Source organism: Lagenorhynchus albirostris, chromosome 5 (assembly GCF_949774975.1).
Source record: "Lagenorhynchus albirostris chromosome 5, mLagAlb1.1, whole genome shotgun sequence".
Taxonomy (NCBI): Eukaryota; Metazoa; Chordata; class Mammalia; order Artiodactyla; family Delphinidae; genus Lagenorhynchus; species Lagenorhynchus albirostris.
In genome coordinates, this window is record NC_083099.1 from 67,962,425 (window position 1) to 67,988,212 (window position 25,788).

At 37.3% G+C, this 25,788-nt stretch overlaps 1 protein-coding gene across 2 annotated transcripts in view; it reads right to left on the reverse strand.

The window, feature by feature from the left end:
- The window catches only part of P3H2 (prolyl 3-hydroxylase 2), a 158,720-nt gene that overhangs the window by 38,038 nt on the left and 94,894 nt on the right, over window positions 1-25,788 (reverse strand). For both annotated transcript variants that reach the window (XM_060150269.1, XM_060150270.1), the window contains 2 exons: window positions 4,073-4,225; window positions 2,463-2,652 (listed from right to left, as the gene is read on the reverse strand). In XM_060150269.1, the coding sequence (XP_060006252.1) occupies window positions 2,463-2,652; window positions 4,073-4,225 (343 nt within the window). The remainder of the gene's footprint in view (window positions 1-2,462; window positions 2,653-4,072; window positions 4,226-25,788) is intronic.

Here is a 25,788-nt window from a genome sequence, read left to right on the forward strand (position 1 = left end):
TAGACAAATGGATAAAGAAGATGTGGTACATATATACAATGGAACATTACACAGCCATAAAAAGGAATGAAATTAGTTTATTTGTAGAGACGTGGATGGATCTAGAGACTGTCATTCAGAGTGAAGTAAATCAGAAAGAGAAAAACAAATATTGTATATTAACGCATATATGTGGAACCTAGAAAAATGGTACAGGTGAACCGGTTTGCAGGGCAGAAATTGAGACACAGATGTGGAGAACAAATGTATGGGCACCAAGGGGGGAACATGGCAGAAGGGGGTGGTGGTGTGTTGAATTGGGAGACTGAGATTTACATATATACACTAATATGTATAAAATGGATAACTAATAAGAACCTGCTGTATAAGAAAAATAAATAAAATAAAATTCAAAAAAAAACCTCAACAATTTAAGACCTATATTTTCACAAATGTATAGTATTATTAACCTTTTAATCTCTGCAATGTGATTGATGGATAGGTTGTCTCCTTCCTTCCTTCCTTCCCTCATCCTTTCTTCCTTCCACCCATTCATTTAACAGATATTCACTAAGCACCTGCTACTTGCCAGTCACCATAAGTAGGCACTGAGGATTAAGCACTTAACAAGATAGGGCAATAGCCAAGTGAGAGAAGACAACATTTTCAAGTCTGTAAGTGGAAATAAGCCTGGCGTACCTTAGGAATTAAAATAAGTACAGATGAACCCTAGTACGCAGTCATGAAAGTCCTTGTTAAAGGTTTTGGGTTTTATTTCAAGTGCAATGGAAGCCAGTGGCGTGGCAGGGGGTGATTCAGCATATCTGTGAGCAGACTTTCTGTTTTTTGGAAAACTGTTCTGTCTGCCTACAGAGTAAAACCTGATCAGAACGTGAAGACCAGCAAGGAAACTATCACAGTGAATTAGTTAAAATATAGTGTTGATTTGAACCAGGGTGGTAACAAAAGGAGTGGAGGGAACCAGGAAATCTCAAATGCTATTAGGAAGTAGCATCTTTCAAAGTTTGGTAACAAGTCGGAGGGGAATAAGAATTGAAGGAAATGTTGGATTGAAAGATAACTTCTAGGGATTTGGTTTGAGCTACTAGGTGAGTGATGCTTTTTATGAAGACAGAAAACATTGGAAGTTGGGGAAAGAAAACTGACTTTATTAATCTGCATTTCTATGAGTATATGAGAAGTTGAACATTGTTTTTCATGTTTTATAACTTGGAATACAATATGCACTCAACAAATATGTGTTAAACATTTATTATTGAATAAATAAACTTTGCCCATTTTTCAACTGTGTAGATCTTCAAAGTATGGGCTCTAGAGTGAGAAAAACCTAGGTTTGATTCCCAGTTTCACCTTAATCCCATTACTTAATCTTTCTGAGGTCTAAATTCCTCATTTAAAAGGGGAGAAGAGGGTGAATAACAATACCTACAAGGAGTTGTTTATAGGATTAAAAGAGATATAGCTATATAAAATGCTCTGTATATTTTAACTGTTAAATAAATTTTGCTTATTTTTATTACTACCAATAAATAAGAAATGAATTACCAGTACTACTAATAATTCACAGTCTGTGTTTAAGTAGTAATGATATTAACTGTTTTCCTGTAAACATTTTGCAACTTTTTCCACTTGCTATTATAAATCAATTTGATTAAAGTAGCTTTTATATTTATAAATCTTATGTAAAATCTATCTTTTTCTTAAAATTTCTTGTCTTTCATCATGCTAAGAAGAGCTTTCCTACTGTTATACAAATATTCCCTTGCATTTTCTTCTAACAGTTCTATTTTTACTCATATTATTAATATAATAGAATTTATTTCGTGTATTTTTTCATATGCAGCAGAGAACTCAGTCCCCACCATACATGGTTAACTAGTCAACCTCCCCAATTAATGTATAATGAACTTTACCTACTATTTTAAATAGTGGTATATTAAATTCCCGTATGTAACAAAATATTCATTTAAGTAATAGAAGAAGACTATACAAAGATATTCACTACTACATTATTAATCATAATAAAAAACTGCAACTTGTTTAGTATTCATCAGTAAAGGACTGGTCAAATAAATTACACTTTCCCCATATAATGCAATAAGGTAGATCTACATGTACTTACATGAGAAGTCCACAATATATTGTCAAGCATAAAATGAAACAAAAACAAAACATATACTGAAAATCAATATTTACAGTGTTGTCTTATTTTTATAAAATGAAATAATAATTATAAATAAGTACCTAAATATTTGTGTGTGTATCTGAAAAATCTTGGAAGCATAGTCACCAAAATTTAAGCTAGGGAAAGTAATCCACAGGAGAGAGGATGGGATACGTATATGAGAATTTTTTTACAATTATACTTTTTACAATATATACGTCTACATTATTGGAATAGTTTTACAGATGGCATGTAGTATTTCTATAATCAGGAAATCAAGGGAAAAAATAAACTTTACCTGCAATGGCTTCATAGAGACCAGCTTTATACCCTAAGTACTCATATTCCTCAAATCTCTGAGGCCCCTCACACAGGGCTCTGCACTCTGTATCTTCATTGAAATATTCTCTTAAAGCTTGTTCAAAGTACTTGATAGCTAGTTCAAAGTCATCTGCCTCATAATGTTTAACTCCTTCACTGTAACTCTCCTGTAAAGAAACAGAGAAAATTTTTTTTCAAAGAGCACCCAAGGGGCACTTGAATGGCAAAATGCAGGCAGACTCTGGATCACTTAGGTAGGTGGGTGTGGGACTCTTGCGCTGTGGAAGATAAAGAAGGATCGCACTGGGAGATAAAGGGAAACTCCCCTGGCTTCAACTAATTGTAAATGAGAAGGGACTGACTGAGCAAGCCTACTGCTGTGGCATCAATCAATTTCATTTTCTTCCTGAGCTCACTCAAGACTATATTTTCTAACCCTTTTAAATGCAGGTAGGGCCATGCAACAAAGTGCAGGAAGATGGATGTGGGTGGACGTGACACTCAATTCCAGGCCTGGTTCAAATTTTTATTTTTGTGTGTGTGTGTGTATACTGCAGTTTTATTGCAATTGCATAAGCAAAGTTAGTGTGTAAGAAATTTAAATGAAACAGTATGGTAAAATTATCAGAGAACCAAAAAATCTAAAAAGGAAGTACACCTAAAACATGAGAATTCAACATTCATTAATGTTTCATCTTCAGTTTTGATTGACACTTGATGCTTGCAAATTTTGAAACAAACTTTGAGATCATGATGACTATTTTGAATAGATTTCAGCACCAGCACTAAGATTTGTGCATTCAGTTGGTTTGCAGTTGACTTGTTAGCCATTTACATAATGTATAGTACAGATTTGTCACAGATCAGATCACAGCGTTGGAGGAAAGAAGTACCTTCCTGTAATTAGAAAGGATCCCCTAAACTGCACTCAGCTTAAGACATCCAATGTACAAGAGCACGGAAACCATCATAATAATGTGGCTCCAGGGAACATAGTTCATTCTTTTAAAAAATAAAAGGAAAAAAGACTTTCATCTAAAATCTTCCTCTCTTAGCCTTTTCTTCAGTCCTCTTGGAGGCCACACATTGAGAATGGTGATGTATCCAATTGAAAAAGATGCCCTTTCAACACACTGTGAATTTCAAGTAAGATTTCATTTAAAGGAATAATTATGTAGCTTAAAAAAATCAAAATTTGAAAAGGACAGGTACCGTGGAAAAAGCCACTGGACTAGTTGCTGGGAAACCATGGTGTGACCCTGAGCAATTCACATGGGCTTCAACTCCAGTGGGTAAAATTGAAGCGCTGGAGTGGGTGCTGAGGCTCAGAGAGGGTTACAGACATTTACGTCACATCTTACTTTTCACCATATCATACTGATTTTCTAAGTTAATTTTCTTTTTCTTTCAATTTTTCAACCCTGAATTACAATACTTCATCTTGGGAACTCTGAAAGTGTAAAAATGATACTGTATTGGACGTTGGAAATCAATGTGAGATATCCATTCATAGGAATTTGCTTTGAGTCCATTGAAAGTTAGGAGCACTAAGTTCCTCATGGTTAGGACAGGGTCCCCAAAGCTCACCAGGTGTGGTTTGGCATCCCGATCTACCAGCTGGAGGTCTTCAACACCCGCCATCGTTCTGTAATTCTTGATGTTCTGCTGCATTTCCATGTGCTCAGGGTTGGCCATGAAAAATGTGTGTGCTGCTTCCACTGCCTTTTCCAGCTGGTTAAGCTATAAAGAGAAAAAAAGAGGATCAAATGAAGGCAAATATTTCTAAACTGGGTTCAGTCCAAGGTCTCACAGAAAGTGTCAGGGCTGAGTTCTAGTTCACATTCACTCTACCCAGCCTCTACACTAAAGGGCAAGAGGTTAATAAACAGTGCTCCTAAAATGATATGTGGGTATTTCGGCATTGGTGAAAATGGATGAATGTGCTTTGTTCCAAGTTCGTTTTCTTCTCCCTCTTTTCTAAGCCATATGTGTTTTCTGGGAAATTGAATCTACATGCTTCTGTTTGTCTTACGATTGATCAAAATTAAAATCTGCCAATGCTGGGCCACCTCTAATTGACATTTTCAATATTTTTGTCTTTTATTTTCTCTTCTTTTCTTTTTGTTCCTTTAATCCTGACAATGGAAGAATAAACTGTGACTTTCTGAAGGATGAGATTAGGGATACCTCCCACTCCTCCCAATCTGTTTTCAGGCTTTAGAATGCGAAGAACACAAGGTTAAAAGGAATAAATTTTTCCAATCCAGAAGAGATGCTAAATACAGCACACAAAATGTTATACCACATTTCTTTGATTGAGAAATTGATTCCAAACTTACAAGTTGGATTCTCATTAATATAAAAGGAAGGATTTTTAATAAACTACAAAGACACTATAAATCTCTTAAACCACTTAATAAGCTGCTCTCCATGTAACGTGCAATGATGCATTTTTTGGTAAAAAAATGTAATTAAATTTACTTGATTTAATACATTTTGCCCTATGCTTTATTCATGGAGAATGTCTATAGACAGAACCCTTTGCCTCATTTCAGAAAAGTGAATATTCTCACTAGTACTAGTCATTTTCATGGTGAAATCCAAATTATGCTTGGTCTATTTTGAAGTATAAAGAAATGAAACTCACTGTTACTGAACAAATAAATATAAAATCATGGAAGGCATATAAGATTCACCTGAGTAGGCTTTTGATAGTCTGGCCACTCAAGTATTAGTAAGAAATAGAAAGTAGTAGTAAGTTCCTGAGTTCCCAGTCACTGCCTTCTCATGATATATAAAGAATCGTATCCCTTACTACAGAAAACATAAACTGCCCTATTTTAAGATCTGATATCCTTAACTTTGTCTAATAATAGTAAAGCCTTCTCCTTTTCTTTTTAATTTGCATATTCTTCGCTACTGGCCTTCCTTCCATCAAATCTTGCCTGAAATCAGCTTTCCTTGCCACTTTCACCTTTGTTCTCGATTCTGTGGTTTCAGAATTATTTTTGCTGTCAAAATCATTCATTTTGAATTCCTGGTTTCTTTCTTAAATTTCCTCAATTTCTCATACACCAACACAGACAAATATGAGCTGTATGGATGACTACATAGTGACAAGCATATAGCTATAGAGGAAAATGAATAGGTCCTAAATCGGGTATGTGTCTACACTTACTGACCGACTGAACCTGGAAAAAGTCATTTAAACGCTTGTGTCTTGGTTCTCCACTAAGAAACTGTCATACCACCACCTACTACATAGGATTTTGGAATGATTTAATTGTGTATTATATATAAATGTTCTTCAGAAATCACTAAAACCCTAAAGAGAAACAACTGGATATAATTTATATAAGATCTATTCATTTCAAGGATGTGAATATACTCTCATTAATGCTGGGTATGTATAGTCTACAACTCCCATAGACACATAATTCATGAGGATATAGTGAGGTACTTGTGGTTGGTGGAAACTGCCTCCAGTTAAGGGCCAAACTATAAGTTCTGAACACAACAGGTTAGTACTGACATGCTCTAGTTTTATAACACCAGCCATTAACATTGAATGAAAATAGATAAATTTTGCACTTTCCTACCTTCATGTTTTGCTCAGACTGTTCCACTGACCTAGAGATCCTCTGACACTTGGATTTTCTTGTTGAAATCTAACATATCCTATAAGGCCAAGCTTAAATCCTGCCTTCTCTAAGAAATTTTTTCTCAACCCTAAAGCTACAGTCAAGCATTGCAATATCATCGTATCCCTGTTCTTCTACTGTTCTTCTACTTATCATACTCTGCCATATGTGGCACCTACCTAAGTACATTTGTTTCTCCTAGTAGAACTTTCCGAGGATAGGGACCACATGACTTATTTATTATTTTGTTTTCCATCTACTTTACATATAGATGATGTCTATGATATGTCTAGGAAAAGAGAAAAAATAAATTCTAAGAAGCAAAACATTTTCACACAAATCAAAAGGTATATTACATGTGAGTGTGCTTCATAAGCTATAATGGACTAGGAGGATGTAAGTTTAATAACAACATCTCTGAAGTCATCATTCACACTGAGAGCTTCCAATACTGATTATCACTGATGAATGTGATTCAGTAGCTCTTGAAAACTGTTAGCCAACACTGATAAACTGGTTCCTTCTCTTAAATTTGACCACATTGGTTTTTTGCTTATTTGGTGCTTTCCCCATTTATAACCCCGTATTAAACATAATACCATGTTCCCCAATATAAATATAAGGAAGATTCCATGACTTAAGGTTAATCCATAAAACTTATTCATGAACTGGCTTTTAAATTATTGTGAACCAGTTCAGGAAACTAGAATTGGCTGCCAGAGATTATATATAAAACAGGCCATCATGTTAACTGGAAGCCTGATATCTTTGTAGTTCATTTTTGAAATTAGATACACACATCTGAAATGGTAGGAAAAGTCCAGGTGAACATGTGTGTGCCACACACAAGCCTGTACTATTAGCTGGAGATTATTATAAGGCCGTATAAGTACTAGGCTTCAGCTAAGGAAGGATCTACCTGCTACTCCATTGCAACAAACAAGAAGCTAACTGCCTTTAAAGGCTTCAAACTGGATTTCCTTTAAGACCAGACCAAATTAAAACATACCACAGGAGAAGGTAACTCTAATGTGACGGTAACTCTATGCATTAGAAAAGTAAATTGTAAAATAAAGAACAACTGAGGAAAGGGGAATGATTCAACAAGATGGTATCATGCTTTGGGGGAGCCTGCTGCTCTACTAAGATATGAGAAACAACTGGTAAGAAATGCCTTCAACAAGCACTGCTTCACTTCATCTCAGGATGTAAAGAACTAAGGCAAAAATTTTCTCCTGCCAGCCATGCTGCATGAAAAAAGGCTGATTAAATCAACACCCTGCTGATGTTTGGAAGTTACTCAGTCAACTGGTGAGTGAACCAGACTCTACTGACACACAAATGGTTTTCCATAATGAATAATAGAGGAGCATTTCAAAAATGCTTAAAAACTGTCAATAGCTATCCATTGACCACGGAGGTGATTCCAGAAACTATGTACCACGACATTCAGGAAACTGTAGGATTTGGCCCCTGGCCTATCTTTCTAGCATAACTTCCTATTTACCACTATGCAAACTTTTCCCAGGAAAGTTCTAGAAAAACTTTTAGAAGTTTTATAATTTACCAACCCCCATTCAAGAAAACACAGGCTCAGTACTCCAGCCATACCAAATTCTTTATTTCACTCATTCATTTATTCAACAAATATTTATTTTGCATTAAATCCATGCCAGGCACTGTGAAAGTCTGAAAGTCGATGAGAATAACCACATGGCCAAAACAGACAAAAACCCTGCTTTCCAGATGTTAACAGTCTCATCCAAGGGGACAAACCTCAAGTAAGCCAATCATTAATGAAAATAAGTTTAGATTGCACTAAGTGCTATGAAGAAATAAACGAACAAACAATTCAGTAAGAGCTGGCTGGGCTGGGTGAAAGCAGGACTCCTTTAGATAAATTAGTCAAGTAAGGTCTCTGCAATGTGATTTTTGAGCTGAGACTTAAACGTTGAAAAGCCAGTCATGAACAGAAGAGGAGGAAGAGTGTTCCAGGCAAAAGAAAGTCAAGCAAAAAGGCCCTGAAATGGAAAAAGCTTGACATGTTTTAAAAGCCGAGTAGAAACTAAGAAGAGAGATTTGAGAAGTTGGATAACAGATCACTTGTACGCTACAGTAAAGAGTTTGAACATTATTCTAAGTGCAAGAGGAAACGATTAAAGAATTTTAAATACCTGATACATATTTTCAAATGATAATTCAGACTGCTATGTGGAGAACAGATCTTTGGTAGCAGGCAGGAGAACACTGCAGTAATCCAGCTCAGAGGTAATGCTTTCACATCACAAAATAAAAGTGGGACAGCATAGGTTTGCCCCCTCTTTTTCACCCCTCCCTCTTCCATTACTTTCTCTTCCTTTCCATTTTTGCCCATCCTTGCCATAGCAAAGTTTCTCAATTCCGAAGGCGGACGCATAGCCCAAAAGGAAACAATTCTAAAATTTCCAAACTTATTTTAGGAAAGATATACAAGTTCCCTCTCTTGTGAATTAGCATAAATATGAAGCTCAAATATTTTGAGTATGAGTTTAGAACAGCTTGTAAGACATGAGCAAGAAAGGAAAGGGACTAATTCTAAAACACATTAAAACATGTAAAGAACACTGCGTCCATATGGGAACATATGTATATGTATAACTGATTCACTTTGTTATAAAGCAGAAACTAACACACCATTGTAAAGCAATTATACTCCAATAAAGATGTTAAAAGAACACTGCGTCCTTTTGTAAGAGAATATTTAAGATCACATTCCGTTTTCTGAAGCCTTTTATACAACCAGTATAAAACATCAAGCCTGAAATAAGTAATTTCCATTCTTGTACTCAAACGACTTTTTCAATAAGGAAAGGAATTCTTTCTCTACTTTCCCCACCCTAACTTTGGGAATTCATCCAATATCATGCATTTTAGTTTGATGCAGTGCTATATTTTTGCCTTGGCTCTTAACTTAAATTTCACAATATAGCAACTTTAGAGAATTTTTAACCCCATATGAAGTTTCTTACCAACTGCCAAACATGTAAATAGACAGTGAAGACATCCTGTTTCTAAGCCACAGCAGAATTTTTAAGCTCTGATTAGTAGCATAATCACACTAGATGCAGGGTGAAGGAAGTCATCAAATTACAGCATGTACATCATCCTGAACACTAAAAATTCATGGGCTAAAAACTTTCTTTTATGAAGCGGGAGGATTTTGTTTTATTAATGGTGATACCCAACATTTTTGTAGATACTTCAGCTCTTGCTAATGTCTCCAAATTTACCTCAAATTTTTGTCAACCTAAAGTGAATTTTCCTTCACAGAACCACATTGTTAAATAAATAAATAAACTTCAAATAACTGAGCAACGTATTAAAAGAATACTGTTGGGAATTTCCTGGCAGTCCAGTGGTTAGGACTCCGTGCTTTCACTGCCAAGGGCCCAGGTTCAATCTCTGTTTGGGGAATTAAGAGCCCGCAAGCCATGGCACGGCCAAAAAAAAAAAAAAGAGAATACTGTTAAAATAAAGACCCATCCAATTTTGAAACAAAATTTGGAAGCAGTTTGTTTGAACTACTGAATTAAACTAAATCCTACAAATTACAGTGTTCCAAATGTAATGACCAGGCTTTTTCATGAGAATTCAATCTTAGGAAATTCCTAAACATTTCCATATAATGGAGTCAGATTTTTAGAGTCCAAAAATAGCTATATGAAAAATAACTTTTCCTTCTTATGCCATAATTTCTGGCGATGTTACCGTCCTTTATTTTGTTAATATAATTTGCAAAAAGCCCCATATATTGAGCCCTTTTCATAATTCAGTTATAGTAAATAATTGGTTGATTTTCCTGATTAATGTATCAAATTAATTTCACCAGACATTGAGGACTACATGATAGACTGTGTTGTCCTTTTTGTCTTGACTACAAGGAAACTCAGAACTAAACTGTATTTTCATTTACTGTAACTGTATCATGCTGGTTTATAGTATATCAAAGTGAAGCTAGTATATTTCCTTTTTTTTCTTTGAGTTATTTTTGTTTTTGCTCCCATTTCAAAAATCTAATTATACAAATAATTGCTTTCACAAGGTAATCAAAGTTCTTTTGGATACAGAAAACGTGCAATTTACTCAAAAAGATAAACCTCCGTAGTAAAGGAAATTTCTACTAATTAAGTTCTTTCCTGCATGGCAAGGGAGAAAATTTAGAATTTTTTAGCTTTAAAGAACACATAGGGCTTCCCTGGTGGCGCAGTGGTTGAGAGTCCGCCTGCCAATGCAGAGGACGCGGGTTCGTGCCCCGGTCCGGGAAGATCCCACATGCCGCGGAGCGGCTGGGCCCGTGAGCCGTGGCCGCTGAGCCTGCGCGTCCGGAGCCTGTGCTTCGCAACGGGAGAGGCCACAACAGTGAGAGGCCCGCGTACCGCAAAAAAAAAAAAAAAAAAAAAAAGAACACATAGTAATTCACACATTAGGTGTTCATGCTAAATGAAGAAAATTAACTTATCTTTGCATTTACAGAATGTTAGTCTAAAGTGTAGTCATGGTTATAAGTAAATATTTGTAGCTTTCAAAATGCTATTTGGTAAGGATTAGATGACAAATGACATATTTAAAGAGTAACATTTTCTCTGTGGAGTAAGCTGGAAAGGAAACATATGTCTTTTTAAAGCACTCTCTTTTGCCAGCTGCTTGTATCCTTTCCTTCAATTACTTACTGTCCTGAGCCTGAATAATAGACTCCCGTTTTTGCTAAACGCTCTAAGTTTTAATCTGATGTTTACAACTGAACGTTCAACACTGATGGTGCCTTGCCACCGTCAAATGAGGTTACCCGTATGAACTCAGTGGAACGACAGATTCTATCAGTTAAGCTTTCAGGAAGATTTCTTATCTAAAGAAAAACCATCTCTCAGGGTGACAAAAACACTAGAGTGAAGGAGCAAAACTTTTCAACGAGCTACTTCATATTAGAGACTATTTAAAACAAAAAGTCCTTGAGTTTTTGAGAAGAAAAACACCCAGGGAACTCAAAGTATTTACCAAAAAATATGTGTGTGCTTAATTGCACAAAGTCCCTCAGGCTGTCTGTGTATTGTTGTATTGTCTAAGTCCTAACAAGAGAACACAAAAGACTTGGATGGCTGCTGGGTAAGGATAGAGTACTATCTCAGTGATGGAACGTAAGCAAGTCATATCTGCCACGGATCAAGTGAAATTAATGTGTGGTTTATTGGTATGTTACTGTTATTTTTAGTTTTAAACATTAGGACAGGGTAATAATAAATAATAATAATAAAAATGATCATTTACCAAGTGTATACACAATCCTGATTACGAAATTCTTCAAGAAGCTGGAAGATAAACCCCTGTACATCACCCCGGGCCCAGTGCAAAAGTAGTTGATCATTATTTACAAGAGCACAGTCATAATACAAACAATGAGCTACAGCGCCACGGGGAAGCTAGTGCTGGAACAGACTGAGTGGCCCTTAACGAACCTGATGGTATGAAAACAAAGTTTGTTGTTCTAACTGTTCAGGCATGCTTAGCTTCTGCCTGGCTTTCATCATGACAAATGGAGATGAATGCTGTCTATCCCTAGTGACCCATTAAAAAGTTCTAGCTGGCCATCACTTTGCTAGAGCCAACAGCCTAATTGCTCACTACCAGAGTTGTATCTCCTCAGCGATCAGCAGCCAGATCACATTCTTTACACCAAACTGTACAAAGGTGCAATCATTTGAATTTATTTGTCAGATACGATTGCAGAACGGCAAATAAACTGGATTTGGGCTTTCTGCTTCTAAGATATCCTTTAAAAATCAGCACAGAAATAGCTTAATATAGATCTGGCACTGATTTTTCTGCTCTTGAGAATATAAAAAATTTTCAAAACTTTTTTTGAATATCAGCCACGTCGTGTTGTGAAAGAACAAAGTGATGGGTATAAAATGCTCGTCATAGGTGAGAAGGAGCGGGAGAACCGAGGACTGAGAATCAAAGTTTGGGTTTAGTTCCTGTTTCTTTCATAAGCACCCACGTTTCCTGAGCGGATGACAGATGAAGGAATATGTCTCGGGGAAAAGAAGTAACACACTGGGCTTTGCCTTCTTAAAAATTGTAACAGTGCTAGGATAACGCTGGAGATAGCTTGCCAAAGTTGATGATTTGGGGAGGGGCTTTAGGGTTTAGTGAGCATATAGAAAAATGCTATCATTACCATTTCTACCATCTTCTTTTCATTTCGGTCTCCCTTCCATTTTGTGTTTATGAAACAAATTTAACATTCCACCCAAACCACTCCACTGTGAGAAATATAAGAATAGCAAACAAGCAAATCAAACGCTTTCTCACTTGTACCTTTTTGGTATAAATATGCCACATTCCTCCATGAAATATAAACTTTCTCTTGCTCTTATAAGGGTGGGGAGATCTACTTCAAAAAGTATTTCAAAACCTTCACTTCAGCTCATGTAAAAGAAAGCACCATGGCTGCAAGTCAAAGGGAGTTTCACTCCAAAGACCCCTCTTGGAGGGGACTTCAAGAAGAGACTACGGTCCTTTCAGGTATTTAACCCATCAGGATGACTAATTGGTACTCTTAACCTGACAGGCTGCAGCGTCTTATTAAAGAGGTGTTTTTTGTTTTATTTTGTTTTGTTTGTGGTATGCGGGCCTCTCACTGCTGTGGCCTCTCCCGTTGCGGAGCACAGGCTCTGGACGCACAGGCTCAGCGGCCATAGCTCACGGGCCCAGCCGCTCCGCAGCATGTGGGATCTTCCCGGACCGGGGCACGAACCCGTGTCCCCTGCAACGGCAGGCGGACTCTCAACCACTACACCACCAGGGAAGCCCAAAGAGGTGGTTTTGATGATAGAGTTCTTTCAATGTTTCATAAGCTCCTCTGGCATCACACCTGTACTTTGTGAAACATTCAGCCACAGCAATAACCTTAGGCTGTATTGTAAATTAAATATCCCTGCCATATACACAGGTTAAATATAAACCCAAACATTTCCTCCATACCTCAGTCAATAGACTGTATTGGAAAGAAGTTCCAGTCCACCTGAATTTCTGAGGAGGTTAAAGCTTGGAGAAAATCTGCTTACTTACTGAACATTTTTCTGTTACTTTGGTGGAACTTGCATTGGTCTTCTGAAAATTAACTTCCATTAACCAACATAACCAGGGCTAGAAAGGCCCTTTAAATCACACAGTACTAGTGCTTCACTTTACAGGTGGATAAAACATCTGCATAGAAAATCAGTGGCAAGACTATGGTTAGAATCTACATCTTTTCTTAAAACGTTCACAAACATGTATTTGGGATTTTAATCCCTGTGATTTCAAAGTAGAGGTGAGTTCATGTAACAAGCATTTCCTGCTCACCTCTGCCACAGAAAGAACTGTGATAGATGTTCTCTGAGGATATAAAATATTTACAATATAGTCCTTGACCTTTTATTAAATACAGTCCAATGGGGCAAGGAGACTTACATGACTATTAATATCAAGAACTAAGTCTGTACAGGATTAGAGGGCAGAGTGAGTTACAGTCAACACGGTGCTATTGAAATTGAAATTTGAAACCACAGTAACCTGGAAGGTACAGGAAAGGCCTCACCGAGAACTGAGGACTGAGACTGGGTCTTGAAGAAAAGAAAACGTGTGAATGTCTCAGATGCAGAAGAAGGTGAGCAGGAAGAAATAGGAACGACTCAGATGTTTTTATAGAGTAGTAATTCGGCTGAACTGGCTCATGTGGAAGGACTAGATTGCGAAGTAACGGAAAACAAGGTTGAATGCAGCTGGAATTTGGGGACCTTTGCACACAAAACTGAGGTGTTTTGACTTTTATTTTTGGAAAAAGAGACTCAGATATATCTATGTGTGCATGTATGTGAGTGTAGTTATGAAAATAACTTCTGTCTCATTTCAAAAATAATTCAAAAAATAAAAACTATAATATTTGAGGTAACTATAAAAGGGTTTTTCTTAAGACTTTTTTTTTTTTTGGAGCAATTTTAGGTTCAGAGCAAGATTGAGAGGAAAAACAGATATTTCCAATATCTCCCCATGTTGCCAAACAGACATAGCCTCTCCCATTATCAACATCCCTAACCACAGTGGTACGTTTGTTACAACTGAGGAACCTACATCAACACACCATAATCACCCAAAGACCATAGCAATCACTACTGGTAGTATACATTCTATGGGTTTAGAGAAATGTATAATGACAAGTATATATCATTATAGTATCATACAGAGCATTTTCATGCCCTAAAAATCCTCTGTTCTCCATCTATTCATCACCCCCACCCCAACCCCTGGCAACCACTGATCTTTTTACTGTCTCCATAGCTTTGCCTTTTCCAGACAGTTATATAGTTATAATCACAGTATTGTGACTTTTCAGATTGGTTTCTTTCACTTAGTGATGTGCATTTGAGGTTTCTCCGTCTTTTTCACTTGATAGCTCATTTCTTTGTAGCATTGAGTAATATTCCACTGTCTGATGTACCACAGTTTATTTATTCACCTACAGTATGAATAAATACTGTAGGTATGTCAGTATTTGTGAGCAGTATGTCATGGCTGTTTCCAAGTTTTGCAAATTATGAATAAAGCTGCTATAAACATCTGGGTGCAGATTACTGTGCTAACATAAGTTTTCAACTCCTTTAGAGAAATACCAAGGAATGATATTGCTGGATGGTGTAGTAAGAGCAGTTTAGTCTTGTAAGAAACTGCTGTTCTGTCTTCTGGAGTGGCCTCACCATTTTGCATTCCCATCAGCAATGAATGAGAGTTCTTATTGCTCCACATCCTTGCCAGCATTTGATGTTGTCAGTGTTCTGGATATTGGTCTCATAGTTGTGTGGTAGTATTTCGTTTTTGCTTTAGTTTGCATTTCCCTGATGAAATATGATGTAAAGGATTTTTTCATATGCTTATTTACGATCTGTATATCTTCATTGGTGAGGTGTCTGTTAAGGTCTTTACTCATTTTTAAATTGGGTTGTTGGTTTTCTTATTTTTGAGTTTTAAGAGTTTTTTGTATATTTTGGGTAACAATTCTTTACCTCAAATGTGCCTTTTGCCAATATATTTTCCCTAGTCTGTTGCTTGTCTTCTAATTCTCTTCACATTGTCTTTTGTAGAACAGAAGCCTTTAATTTTAATGGAGCCCATCTTATCAGTTATTCCATTTATGGATGGTGCCTTTGGTGTTGTATGCAAAAAGCTACTGCCATATCCAAAGTCATCTATGTTATCTTCTAGAATTTTTATATTTGTGCAGTTTAATCAATTTTGAGTTAATTTTTGTGAAGGACATAATTTTTTATGTAGATTCCTTTTTTGGTTGTTTTTTTTGCATGTGACTATCCAGTTGTTCCAGCACCATTTTGAAAAGACTGTCTTTGCTCCACCGTATTGCCTTCACTCCTTTGACAAAGATCAGTGAATATATTTATATGGGTCTATTTCTGGGCTCTTTACTCTGTTCCATTGATCTATATGTCTGTTTTTTTGCCAGTACCATACTGTTTTGATTGCTTTAGATTTGTAGTATAATTTCAAGCTCGGAAACATTGGTTTTGTTTTGTTTGGTTTGGTACCTTTCTCAAGATTTCTTTGGCTTTTTGGGGTCTTTTGTGGTTCCATACAAATTTTAGGAGTATTTGCTCTAGTTCTGTAAAAATTGTCCTTGATATTTTGATAGGGAGTGTATAAAACCAGAGATCAACTACAAGAACAAAACTGAAAAAAAAAAAACATGGAAACTAAATAACACGTTACTAAACACAAAACAGGATGATGAAGAATTCAAAGAGGAAATCAAAAAATACTTTTAGACAAATGAAAATGGAATCACAACTGTCCAAAACGTATAGGATGCAGCAAACGCAGTTCAAAGAGGGAAGTTTGTAGTGATACAGGCCTCTCTCAAGAAACAAGAAAAATCCCAGATAAGCAATCTAAATGTACATTTAAAGGAATTAGAAAAAGAAGGATGAGCAAAGACCAAATTTAGTAGAGAGAAGGATATTATAAAGATCAGAGCAGAAATAAATAAAATAGATTAAAAAAAACAGAAAAGATCAGTGAAACTAAGATTTGGTCCTTTGAAAACATAAACAAAATTGACAAATCTTTAGCCACGCTCATCAAGGGAAAAAAAAAAAAGAGAGAGAGAGAGAGAAATAGCCCAAAGAAATAAAATTAGAAATAAAAGAGGAGAAATTACAATGAATGCCAAAGATATACAAAGGATCATAAGAGAATACTACAAACAATCATATGTCCACAAATTATAAAACTTAGAAGAAATGGGTAACTTCCATTGTAGGTAGAAACATACAATCATCCCAAACTGAATTATGAATAAATCAAAAATGTGAATAGACTGATTTGCTAGTAATGAAATTAAACAGTAATTTAAAAAACTCCTCCCCAGAAGAAGTCCAGGTCCAGAGGGCTTCACAGGTGAATTCTACCAAACATTTAAAAAGGAGTTAATACCTATCCTTCTCAAAGGATTCCAAAAAATTGAAGAGGAAGAAACACTTCCAAACTCATTTTATGAGGGCAGCATTACCCAAATACCAAAACCAGACAAAGACACCACAAAAAAGAAAATTACAGGCCACTATCCCTGGTGAACATAGATGTAAAAATCCACAACAAAATATTAGTAAACCAAATTTAACAGACATTAAAAGAATTATACACTATGAATCAAGTGGGATTTATTCTAGAGATGTAAGGGTGGTTTAACATCCATAAATCAATCAATGTGATACACCACGTTAATAAAATGAAGAATAAAAATCATATGATTACCTCAACAGATGCAGGAAAAGCATGTGACAAAATTCAACATCTATTTATGATAAAAGTTCTCAACAAAGCAGGCATAGAGGGAACGTACCTCAACATAATAAAGGGCATTTATGACAAACTCACAGCTAACATCATACTCAACCCTGAAAAGCTGAAAGCTTTTCCTCTAAGATCAGGAATAAGACAAGCATTTCCACTCACCACTCTTATTCAACACAGTATTGGAAGTCCTCACCATAGCAATTAGAAATAAAGAAATAAAAGGCATCCAGGGCTTCCCTGGTGGTGCAGTGGTTGAGAGTCCGCCTGTCGATGCAGGTGCAGGGGACACGGGTTCGTGCCCCGCTCCGGGAAGATCCCACATGCCGCGGAGCGGCTGGGCCCATGAGCCATGGCCGCTGAGCCTGCGCGTCTGGAGCCTGTGCTCCGCAACGGGAGAGGCCATCCAAATTGTAAAGGAAGAAGTAAAACTGTCACTATTCGCCGATGACATGATACTATATATAGGAAACCCAAAAGACTCCACCAAAAAAAAATTAGAACTATTAAATAAATTCATAAAGTTGCAGATCCCTTCCTCCAGGTCAGTTCGTCTCTGATGGTACTAGAGCAAGTTAGGTTCTGCTTAGCTAGTTTCTCCTGAGGGCAGGCCTTGTTAAGAAGAACAAAGTTTCTCTGGTGTCCTTCAAAATGGTTCCTTTTCCCCCTCCTTGCAGGAAGCGCGAGGGGATTTTCCTCTAATATTTACTGTGAGAACGTGGTCGAGTTTCTAGAGGTAAATTTCACACTATTGAGTGTGCCCCTCTATGACTGGGTCCTCCACTGGAGTTTTTAACTCTCAGAATTGTCCATACTGAACCTAAAGCAATTTGTCAATTACAGTTTAGGTTTTCCTACCCCTGCACTGGTCTCCTCAGTGGTTTCTGCTAATTAGTCTCTGCTTCATAAGCCAAGATAACCTGTATTCATCTGTCTATCTCTCCAATCTTGGGAGCAGTGGTTTGCCCTACAGTCTCAACCTCTTTTTTGGATCCTAGAATAGTTGTTGATTTTTCAGTCTGTTTAGCTCTTTACTTGTTGCTAGGATGGTACGGCAACATCCAAGTCCCTTATATGCAGAACCAGAAACCAGAAGTCTGAAATACATTTCATTTCTCAGCAGGGGGAAGAGTATAAGAATGGCACTATATAACCAACTTGATATTCTTTCTCTTGTGGAAAAGTTAGCCTGGTGTTTGTAGGATAAACTGGGAGTAAAGGGAGACTGGAGAAGAGGCAAAATTCCTGGAAAACATTGTAACTTTTTTCTCACATAAAGAAGAAGTATGTTGACTGTCTTAGTCACCTTAGGCTGCCATAATGAAATACATTGAATGGGTGGCTTAAACAAGAGATATTTATTTTCTCACAGTTCTGGAGTCTGGATATCTGAGATCAGGGTGCCAACATGGCCAGGCTTTGGTGAAAGTCCTCTTCCTGGTTTGCAGATGGTCACTTTCTCCTTCTATCTTCATATTTAGTGGGCCGCTCTCTGGTATCTACTCTTATAAGGGCATTAATCTTATCATGAGTGCCCCACTCTCATGACCTCATTTAAACCTAATAACCTCCCAAAGCCCTCACCTCCAAATGCCATCACATTGGTAGTTAAAGATTCAACATATTAATTTTGGGGGAACACAATTCTGTCCGCTGCATTAGTCAAAGGAAATGTAAAAATTAAGGACATCCTTAAAATTTCAAAACCAGTCAGTTATGGAATATGATTGAAACGGCAATGGAAATCAGTATTTTTAGGTGATTCCAAAATTTTGTCGTGGGTTGAAGAAAATAATCATTTCATTTTGAACTTGGTTGTGTTTGGTATAATGGGAGGAATGCAAAAGAATACATCTCCTTAGCAGTGAAGAATCTTGACTGGAGAACTGATCAATTGAGAGTTGGGCAAGGTCTTCACCTAAGGCACACTTGGGATATTTGGTCCAGAGAAAGAGAAGACTTTCAAGGATGAAGCCATGATCAATTAGTGTAAGTAACTCGGAGCAACCCAGAAGGGCAGGGAAAATGCCTTTGGGTCTGTGGTTAACCCTTATCTTGCTAAGAAGTGTATTCCCCTGGATGGCCATGAGAGTTATTATTTTTTAATGTTTTTATAGTTAATTAAGGATAAGATAAACTGTATTCAAAATTAAATTTATATAGGGTAAGATTTTTAGAATCTTTAATATGCTACTATGATAGTTCATTTCTATAAATGGAATTTTTTTTCTACATTTTTCAAACTTTTTTGACCAAAGAACCATCCTTCCTGCTTCAGAGTGACTCAAGGAACTAATCAGCCTTCTGAGACTCTAATTTGTTGGTATGTATATAGCGACCCACACTGTGGGTAAACTTCATTAACTGATGAAAGAATGGTTTAATTGTAAAATCATTACATAAGTGATCCCAGAATCCCAAAATGCAAATACTGAAATGGTCCTTATACATCATTTGGTGTAAGACTCCCTCCTCGAATACTTATGTGAATAAGATAACTAAAATATAAGGTGAAAAATTGTTCTCAGGGTCACATAAATCCTGATAGAAATGCTAGATCCCACAACCTGGTCTTCTAATTCCAAAGTTAATGGTGTTTCACTACTTCATTGCATCTAAGACTAAGTGGCCAATCCTTTTTATTTAGCAGGAAAATAAAGAATGTACCATTTTGGCTAAGTACATATAAAAAAGTTACACCCGAAATACATCCCTCCAAAAGACATAAAAGAATAGTTTTCTCCATGCCACCCAGAGTAAGCAAAATTAAAGTTAAAAAGTGGTTGCTAATGAGTACAGAAGAGAACTATAGGATTGGGTTCAAATGAAGAGACTGATTTGAGTTGAACCACAGCCTAGAAAAATCATATCAATAGACTATAAAATTATATTCAGTGGTGAAAAAATAACTCCGGGTTTCTGATTTTAACTTTGCACATACTGTGGGTTTACACTGGCTTCCTTCCCCTTAAAATGTTATGTTGTGGCAGAGTTTAGCAGCTGCATGTTTGGTTTATACTAAGAAAAGATTGCCATTATGATCTTCCATATACGGAGTTCAATCCTCCCACTTTGTCTGCATAATGTAATATAAGGTTTGTATTTCTAGGAAAACTGAGGTTCAGGCCACTCCACTTTGTCTTTCGGTTCAACCTGACCAACATTTAATGAGGGTCTTATACTGGGTATTGGGTGGGTGGGGATGATAGGGAGGAATGTGAGTTAGTTCCTGCTTTGTATTAGTAATCTGTGGGACGGGGTGGGAAATCAGACAAATACCTATAATTCAGGGTTGAGCATGATTAAGAGAAGAGAAGTAAAAACAAATGCTGTAAGGATTCAAAGTAGGAAAAAGCACTTCTAAATAGGTGGATTTGGGTCTAGAAAGTCTTCATGGAAATCTTATTATGAATATGGCATTTGTAATGGAACCTGAAAGATGGATGGAATTTCAACAGACAGAGTCACCAGGAAGGGCATCTCACAATTGGTAAGACACCAATAAAAAGCGTTATCCATATGTAAGGATTAGTTTGTTGGAAGTACGAGTGTTGAGAGTGGCTTAAAGTATGTAAGAACACTTAAAAAGTAGGCTGGGGACAAAGTGGTATGGGTTTGAAGCTAAACACATATTGTATCACATTTGGGGGAACACTTGAAACTTTCAGAGCAAATGGAGTGACTTGAATCTTTTGAAACTCGCTTCCAGAAACATCTCAGTCTCATTGGAAAGGAGTAAGTCTAGGTTACTAGGTTATACTAGGTCAGTCTGTAGTGAGGCAGCTTAGATCAATCCCACTGAGCTCCAGGGGCCAGTACACCCTACTCCATCCAGTCAGGTCTCAACCTGGCCTTTCATCCCTAGCGTTATGGAACCAAGCCACATAATCACACTCTGAAAGTTACAGCTGGTCAGGCATGCCAACAGAGTGCTAAATTGCCACATTTCCCATTGCTGGAAGACCCACTTTCTGTTAGTCTAAAGCCTCTTTAAGGCTTTCAAAGACTGAAAGCCTTTTAAAGACTCCACTGCAAGTCCAATTTTCAATCAGAAAGAAATTCCAGCCAAGTTATTGAAATGAACATAGCCTTCCATCTGGGAGTTGCCATCTCTGCTCTCTTTACCCAGAACATGTGGTCCTGCTACAAAATAATATAAGCAGGGTTCATTCTTTTCATTTGAAAACACCCCCATGAGGCACTAAAGGAATTCTCACTTGCTTCTCCTCAGAGACAGTTAGGCAGAGAGATTCTGTTACGCTTTTATTAATCTTTGCCTCATGCCCCATGTGAGCAGACGGAAGTCTTATAGGAAAGGCTATATGAATTGCAATTATTAACTTTGTGCTTTCCTGTTCAGGAAGTGAGGATGTTGAAACCTATAAGAGGAAAAGAGAGATGAATGGGAGCCTAAATCCTCCTTTTCCTACTCCAGGCTCTAGTGAAAAAGAAGCTCAGAGCAAATGTTCATATTCTTAAAGGGAAAGCAAGTATGCGTGTGAGTACTTAAGATAAACAACAGTCTCCTACCACTTATTTTATGAAGAAATTTAACATAGCTAATCTCAAGTCATTATCATATGTAGGCTGGGCAGATATTAATGTCCCAATTTCACAGTGACAAAAATGAAGCTCAGAGAAGCTAAATAAAATAATAATAGTTGTTACTATTATTGAGGCCAGAGACATGAAATAAATGTCTTATATGTATGACCACATGTTTATGAGCTGAATTGTATCCCCTAAGTCTCATAGGTCAATTTAGGTGAACTCTTACCCCAGGACCTAAGGATGTGACTGTATTTGGAGATAGGGCCTTTAAAGAGGTAATTAAGTTAAAATGAGGCCTTTAGGATTAGGCCTATCTGGCCCTAATCCAATCTGACTGGTGTTTTCATAAGAAAAAAAGATGAGGACACAGAGAGAGACATCACTGACACTAGTGCATAGAGGAAAGGCCATGTGAAGACACAGGGAGAAGGTGACCACCTGCAAGCCAAGGAGAGAGGCCTCAGAAGAAACCATTCCTGCAGACACCTTGACCTTGAACTCGTAGTCTCCAGAACTGTGAGAAAATGAATGTCTGCTGTTTAAGCCCCCCAGTCTGTGGTATTCTCTTATGGAAGCCTTAGTAAAGTAATATACAACATTTTTAAAATGAAAATAACAGCGAGGTGGGAATCAATAACTTCATTTGCAACTGAGAAAACTAAAAAGCCTAAGTAACTGAATCTGACTTTAAACCCAGCGATGTCTTACACCAGAACTCAGGCCCTTCATCTCACTGCTGTATTCCCCCAAGTGATACGCTGATCAATGACAATGCTAACAACTAAATTAGGGCACTGTAACTTTTAACTCAGTGTTCTTGCCATCAGAGTATCATGAAATTACCTTGGTAGGCCAGTTTTGACATTAAAACAGGGTGGGAAACAGGGTTAAGAAAAAAATAGAGTTCCAAATGAAAATTAAAATACCTGGCTTCCCTTACAATTTCTCAGGATAAGACCAGAAAATTCAAGACAAATGAATCTTCTCTTCTAGGCATTCTGGAATGGTACATCTGTTTTTATTTACGGTACTTAAACTTCCCATTCTGCAAAGGAGTTTGATCAAAACTCTTCCTCTAAGCATCCTCTTTCACTTTATTGTAACCAAAAAGTTTTCCTAATGTAGAAAGCTCCCAGAGGGAAGATACTTTCCTGGTATTATTTTAATTAGCTGGTAAAGTTCCTGAGAAATGCTGAAAACTCCTAATACCAGAGAACCAGACAGAGAAGTCTGCCTGGGAAATGTCATGGCAGTTTTGTAAAGCAGAGTTTCTAAGACTCCATACTAACTCTGATCTGATCAAATTAAAAGTGAAGTTTTTAACAATAGGTATGGACTAAATCACAGCATAATTATTTGGTAGAGTATTATACGCCCACTGAGACTAACGAGCCATGCGAAGATGCTCATGATACGTTTGAAAGAAAAAAGCAGACTGGACGAAACTATGCACCCATTTATGTAATATAACCTCATTAAAAAATTTTATACACCAGATGTTAATAGCAGCTGTGTTCAGATGGAGTCAGGGAACTTAACTTAGGACTTAATAATTAATCTCTCTTTTTCATCTTGTTTTCTAATTTTCAAAAACAAATATATGGTATGAAGAAACAGAAACAGAAATGGAGGTCAAATGGGAAAGTAAGCAAAAGTCAAGGTTTATTATGATTTCCTGAAAAAAGAAATATACTAGCCAAGGAAGAACTTAATCTTGGAAGAAGCTCTTTTAATACCATCAGTGAATTTGATTTCTAGAACTTAAGGCAAGTGAAATTCTGAGAAGCTGTGTGTGTGTGTGTGCATGAGCATTCCTGTGTGCATACGGGCATCATATTTAAATGCACAAAGGCAAACAGCTGTGGGGAACTTTCTTGTGAACTCCTGTTCCCCTTAATCTATTGAACACACTGAAGCCAGAATAATCTTTCTAAAATGCAAGTCTGATCTTATCCCTCCCTGATTGAAACTTTCAAAGGCTCCCCCCTGGTCTGAGGATAAATTCATAGTCCTTAAGTGACTCCCGAGCTCCTGCCTAACTGGTCCTGGTTTACTGGCCCAGACTTTCTTTTCACTATTCTCTGTTGCTTTCTCAGCTATGGTCCTGTTGGATTTTGTCTCAGTTCCATTTACTCTCTCCTCTCTGAATTTCTATGTTCTTTTTTTCGAAAAAATATCCTTCCAAATCTTTGCCTAATTATTTCTTACTCATCTTTAGTTGTTTGCTTAGACATCACTCCCTCATAGTGCCTCCCTCAAGGCATTACAGTCATCCACTGACGTGCCTGAGTTCTCCATTTGTTCTCTTGGGGCAGAGTTATGAAGATGTTGTTTACCAGTATACAGAAAGTTATGAGATTTTGCAAGTTAAAGAAATTGATGCAGGGCTTCTCTGGTGGTGCAGTGGTTGAGAGTCCGCCTGCCGATGCAGGGGACGCGGGTTCGCGCCCCGGTCCGGTAAGATCCCACATGCCGCGGAGCGGCTGGGCCCGTGAGCCATGGCCGCTGAGCCTGCGCGTCCGGAGCCTGTGCTTCGCAACGGGAGAGGCCACAACAGTGAGAGGCCCGCGTACCACAAAAAAAAAAAAAAAGAACACATAATAATTCACACATTAGGTGTTCATACTAAATGAAGAAAATTAACTTATCTTTGCATTTACAGAATGTTAGTCTAAAGTGTAGTCATGGTTATAAGTAAATATTTGTAGCTTTCAAAATGCTATTTGGTAAGGATTAGATGACAAATGACATATTTAAAGAGTAACATTTTCTCTGTGGAGTAAGCTGGAAAGGAAACATATGTCTTTTTAAAGCATTCTCTTTTGCCAGCTGCTTGTATCCTTTCCTTCAATTACTTACTGTCCTGAGCCTGAATAATAGACTCCCGTTTTTGCTAAACGCTCTAAGTTTTAATCTGATGTTTACAACTGAACGTTCAACACTGATGGTGCCTTGCCACCGTCAAATGAGGTTACCCGTATGAACTCAGTGGAACGACAGATTCTATCAGTTAAGCTTTCAGGAAGATTTCTTATCTAAAGAAAAACCATCTCTCAGGGTGACAAAAACACTAGAGTGAAGGAGCAAAACTTTTCAACGAGCTACTTCATATTAGAGACTATTTAAAACAAAAAGTCCTTGAGTTTTTGAGAAGAAAAACACCCAGGGAACTCAAAGTATTTACCAAAAAATATGTGTGTGCTTAATTGCACAAAGTCCCTCAGGCTGTCTGTGTATTGTTGTATTGTCTAAGTCCTAACAAGAGAACACAAAAGACTTGGATGGCTGCTGGGTAAGGAGAGAGTACTATCTCAGTGATGGAACGTAAGCAAGTCATATCTGCCACGGATCAAGTGAAATTAATGTGTGGTTTATTGGTATGTTACTGTTATTTTTAGTTTTAAACATTAGGACAGGGTAAGACTGAACAACTGGGAAGGCATCTTAACCTCTGTGGTATTGTCCAGAAGTCTCCCTTGAGGTGTCAGAGAATGACTAACGTTACCAAAAAGAAAGTTTAGGCTGAGACCTCTCTGAGCCTGCACATCCAGAGCCTGTGCTCCGCAACGGGAGAGGCCACAACGGTGAGAGGCCCGCGTACAGCCAAAAAAAAAAGGATGCATTTGTAGAAAAAATAGAACAATATTCTCTCTTAATTTGAAGGTATACTCAACTCACAAAGAGCTCTGTCTCTATGTGGCTCTGATTGGCTATTACATTGCTGGTGATTAACCCTCCTTGGCACATCTTGGGTTTTCAGTAACTGGATGAAAGGCTGTTCATGTAGTTGTCCACTCATCAAACACTGGAGAGTTTTGCTTAATGTGTCAGTGTAGGCTAGCCACCAATTATACGTGATAGGCACACAGGACATGAGTGTGTCCATCACAATGTATCAATATCAACATAGTAAGAGATGACAGCATTGTGAGAGCTACAAAAAGTAGATAAACAATAATCGGGTGGTGAATTAAGTACAAAAGAGAGTGATGTGGGTATGCAGAACACTTAACTCAAAACTGGTGGCATTTATTCTATCCCCAAGTTTTTCAAATTATGGAAGATGATTAAAAACTATAGCACTCTCCCGATAGCTGTTTTCTGAAAGGAGTTTGGTTAAACTGGAACTACTAAGTCATTCTTGAGCAATTTTTGAAGATAAAAGTAAACTAATGATAATGATAAGAATCTGTTAGCAAACTGACTAACTGAAAGACATTTACTTAAATA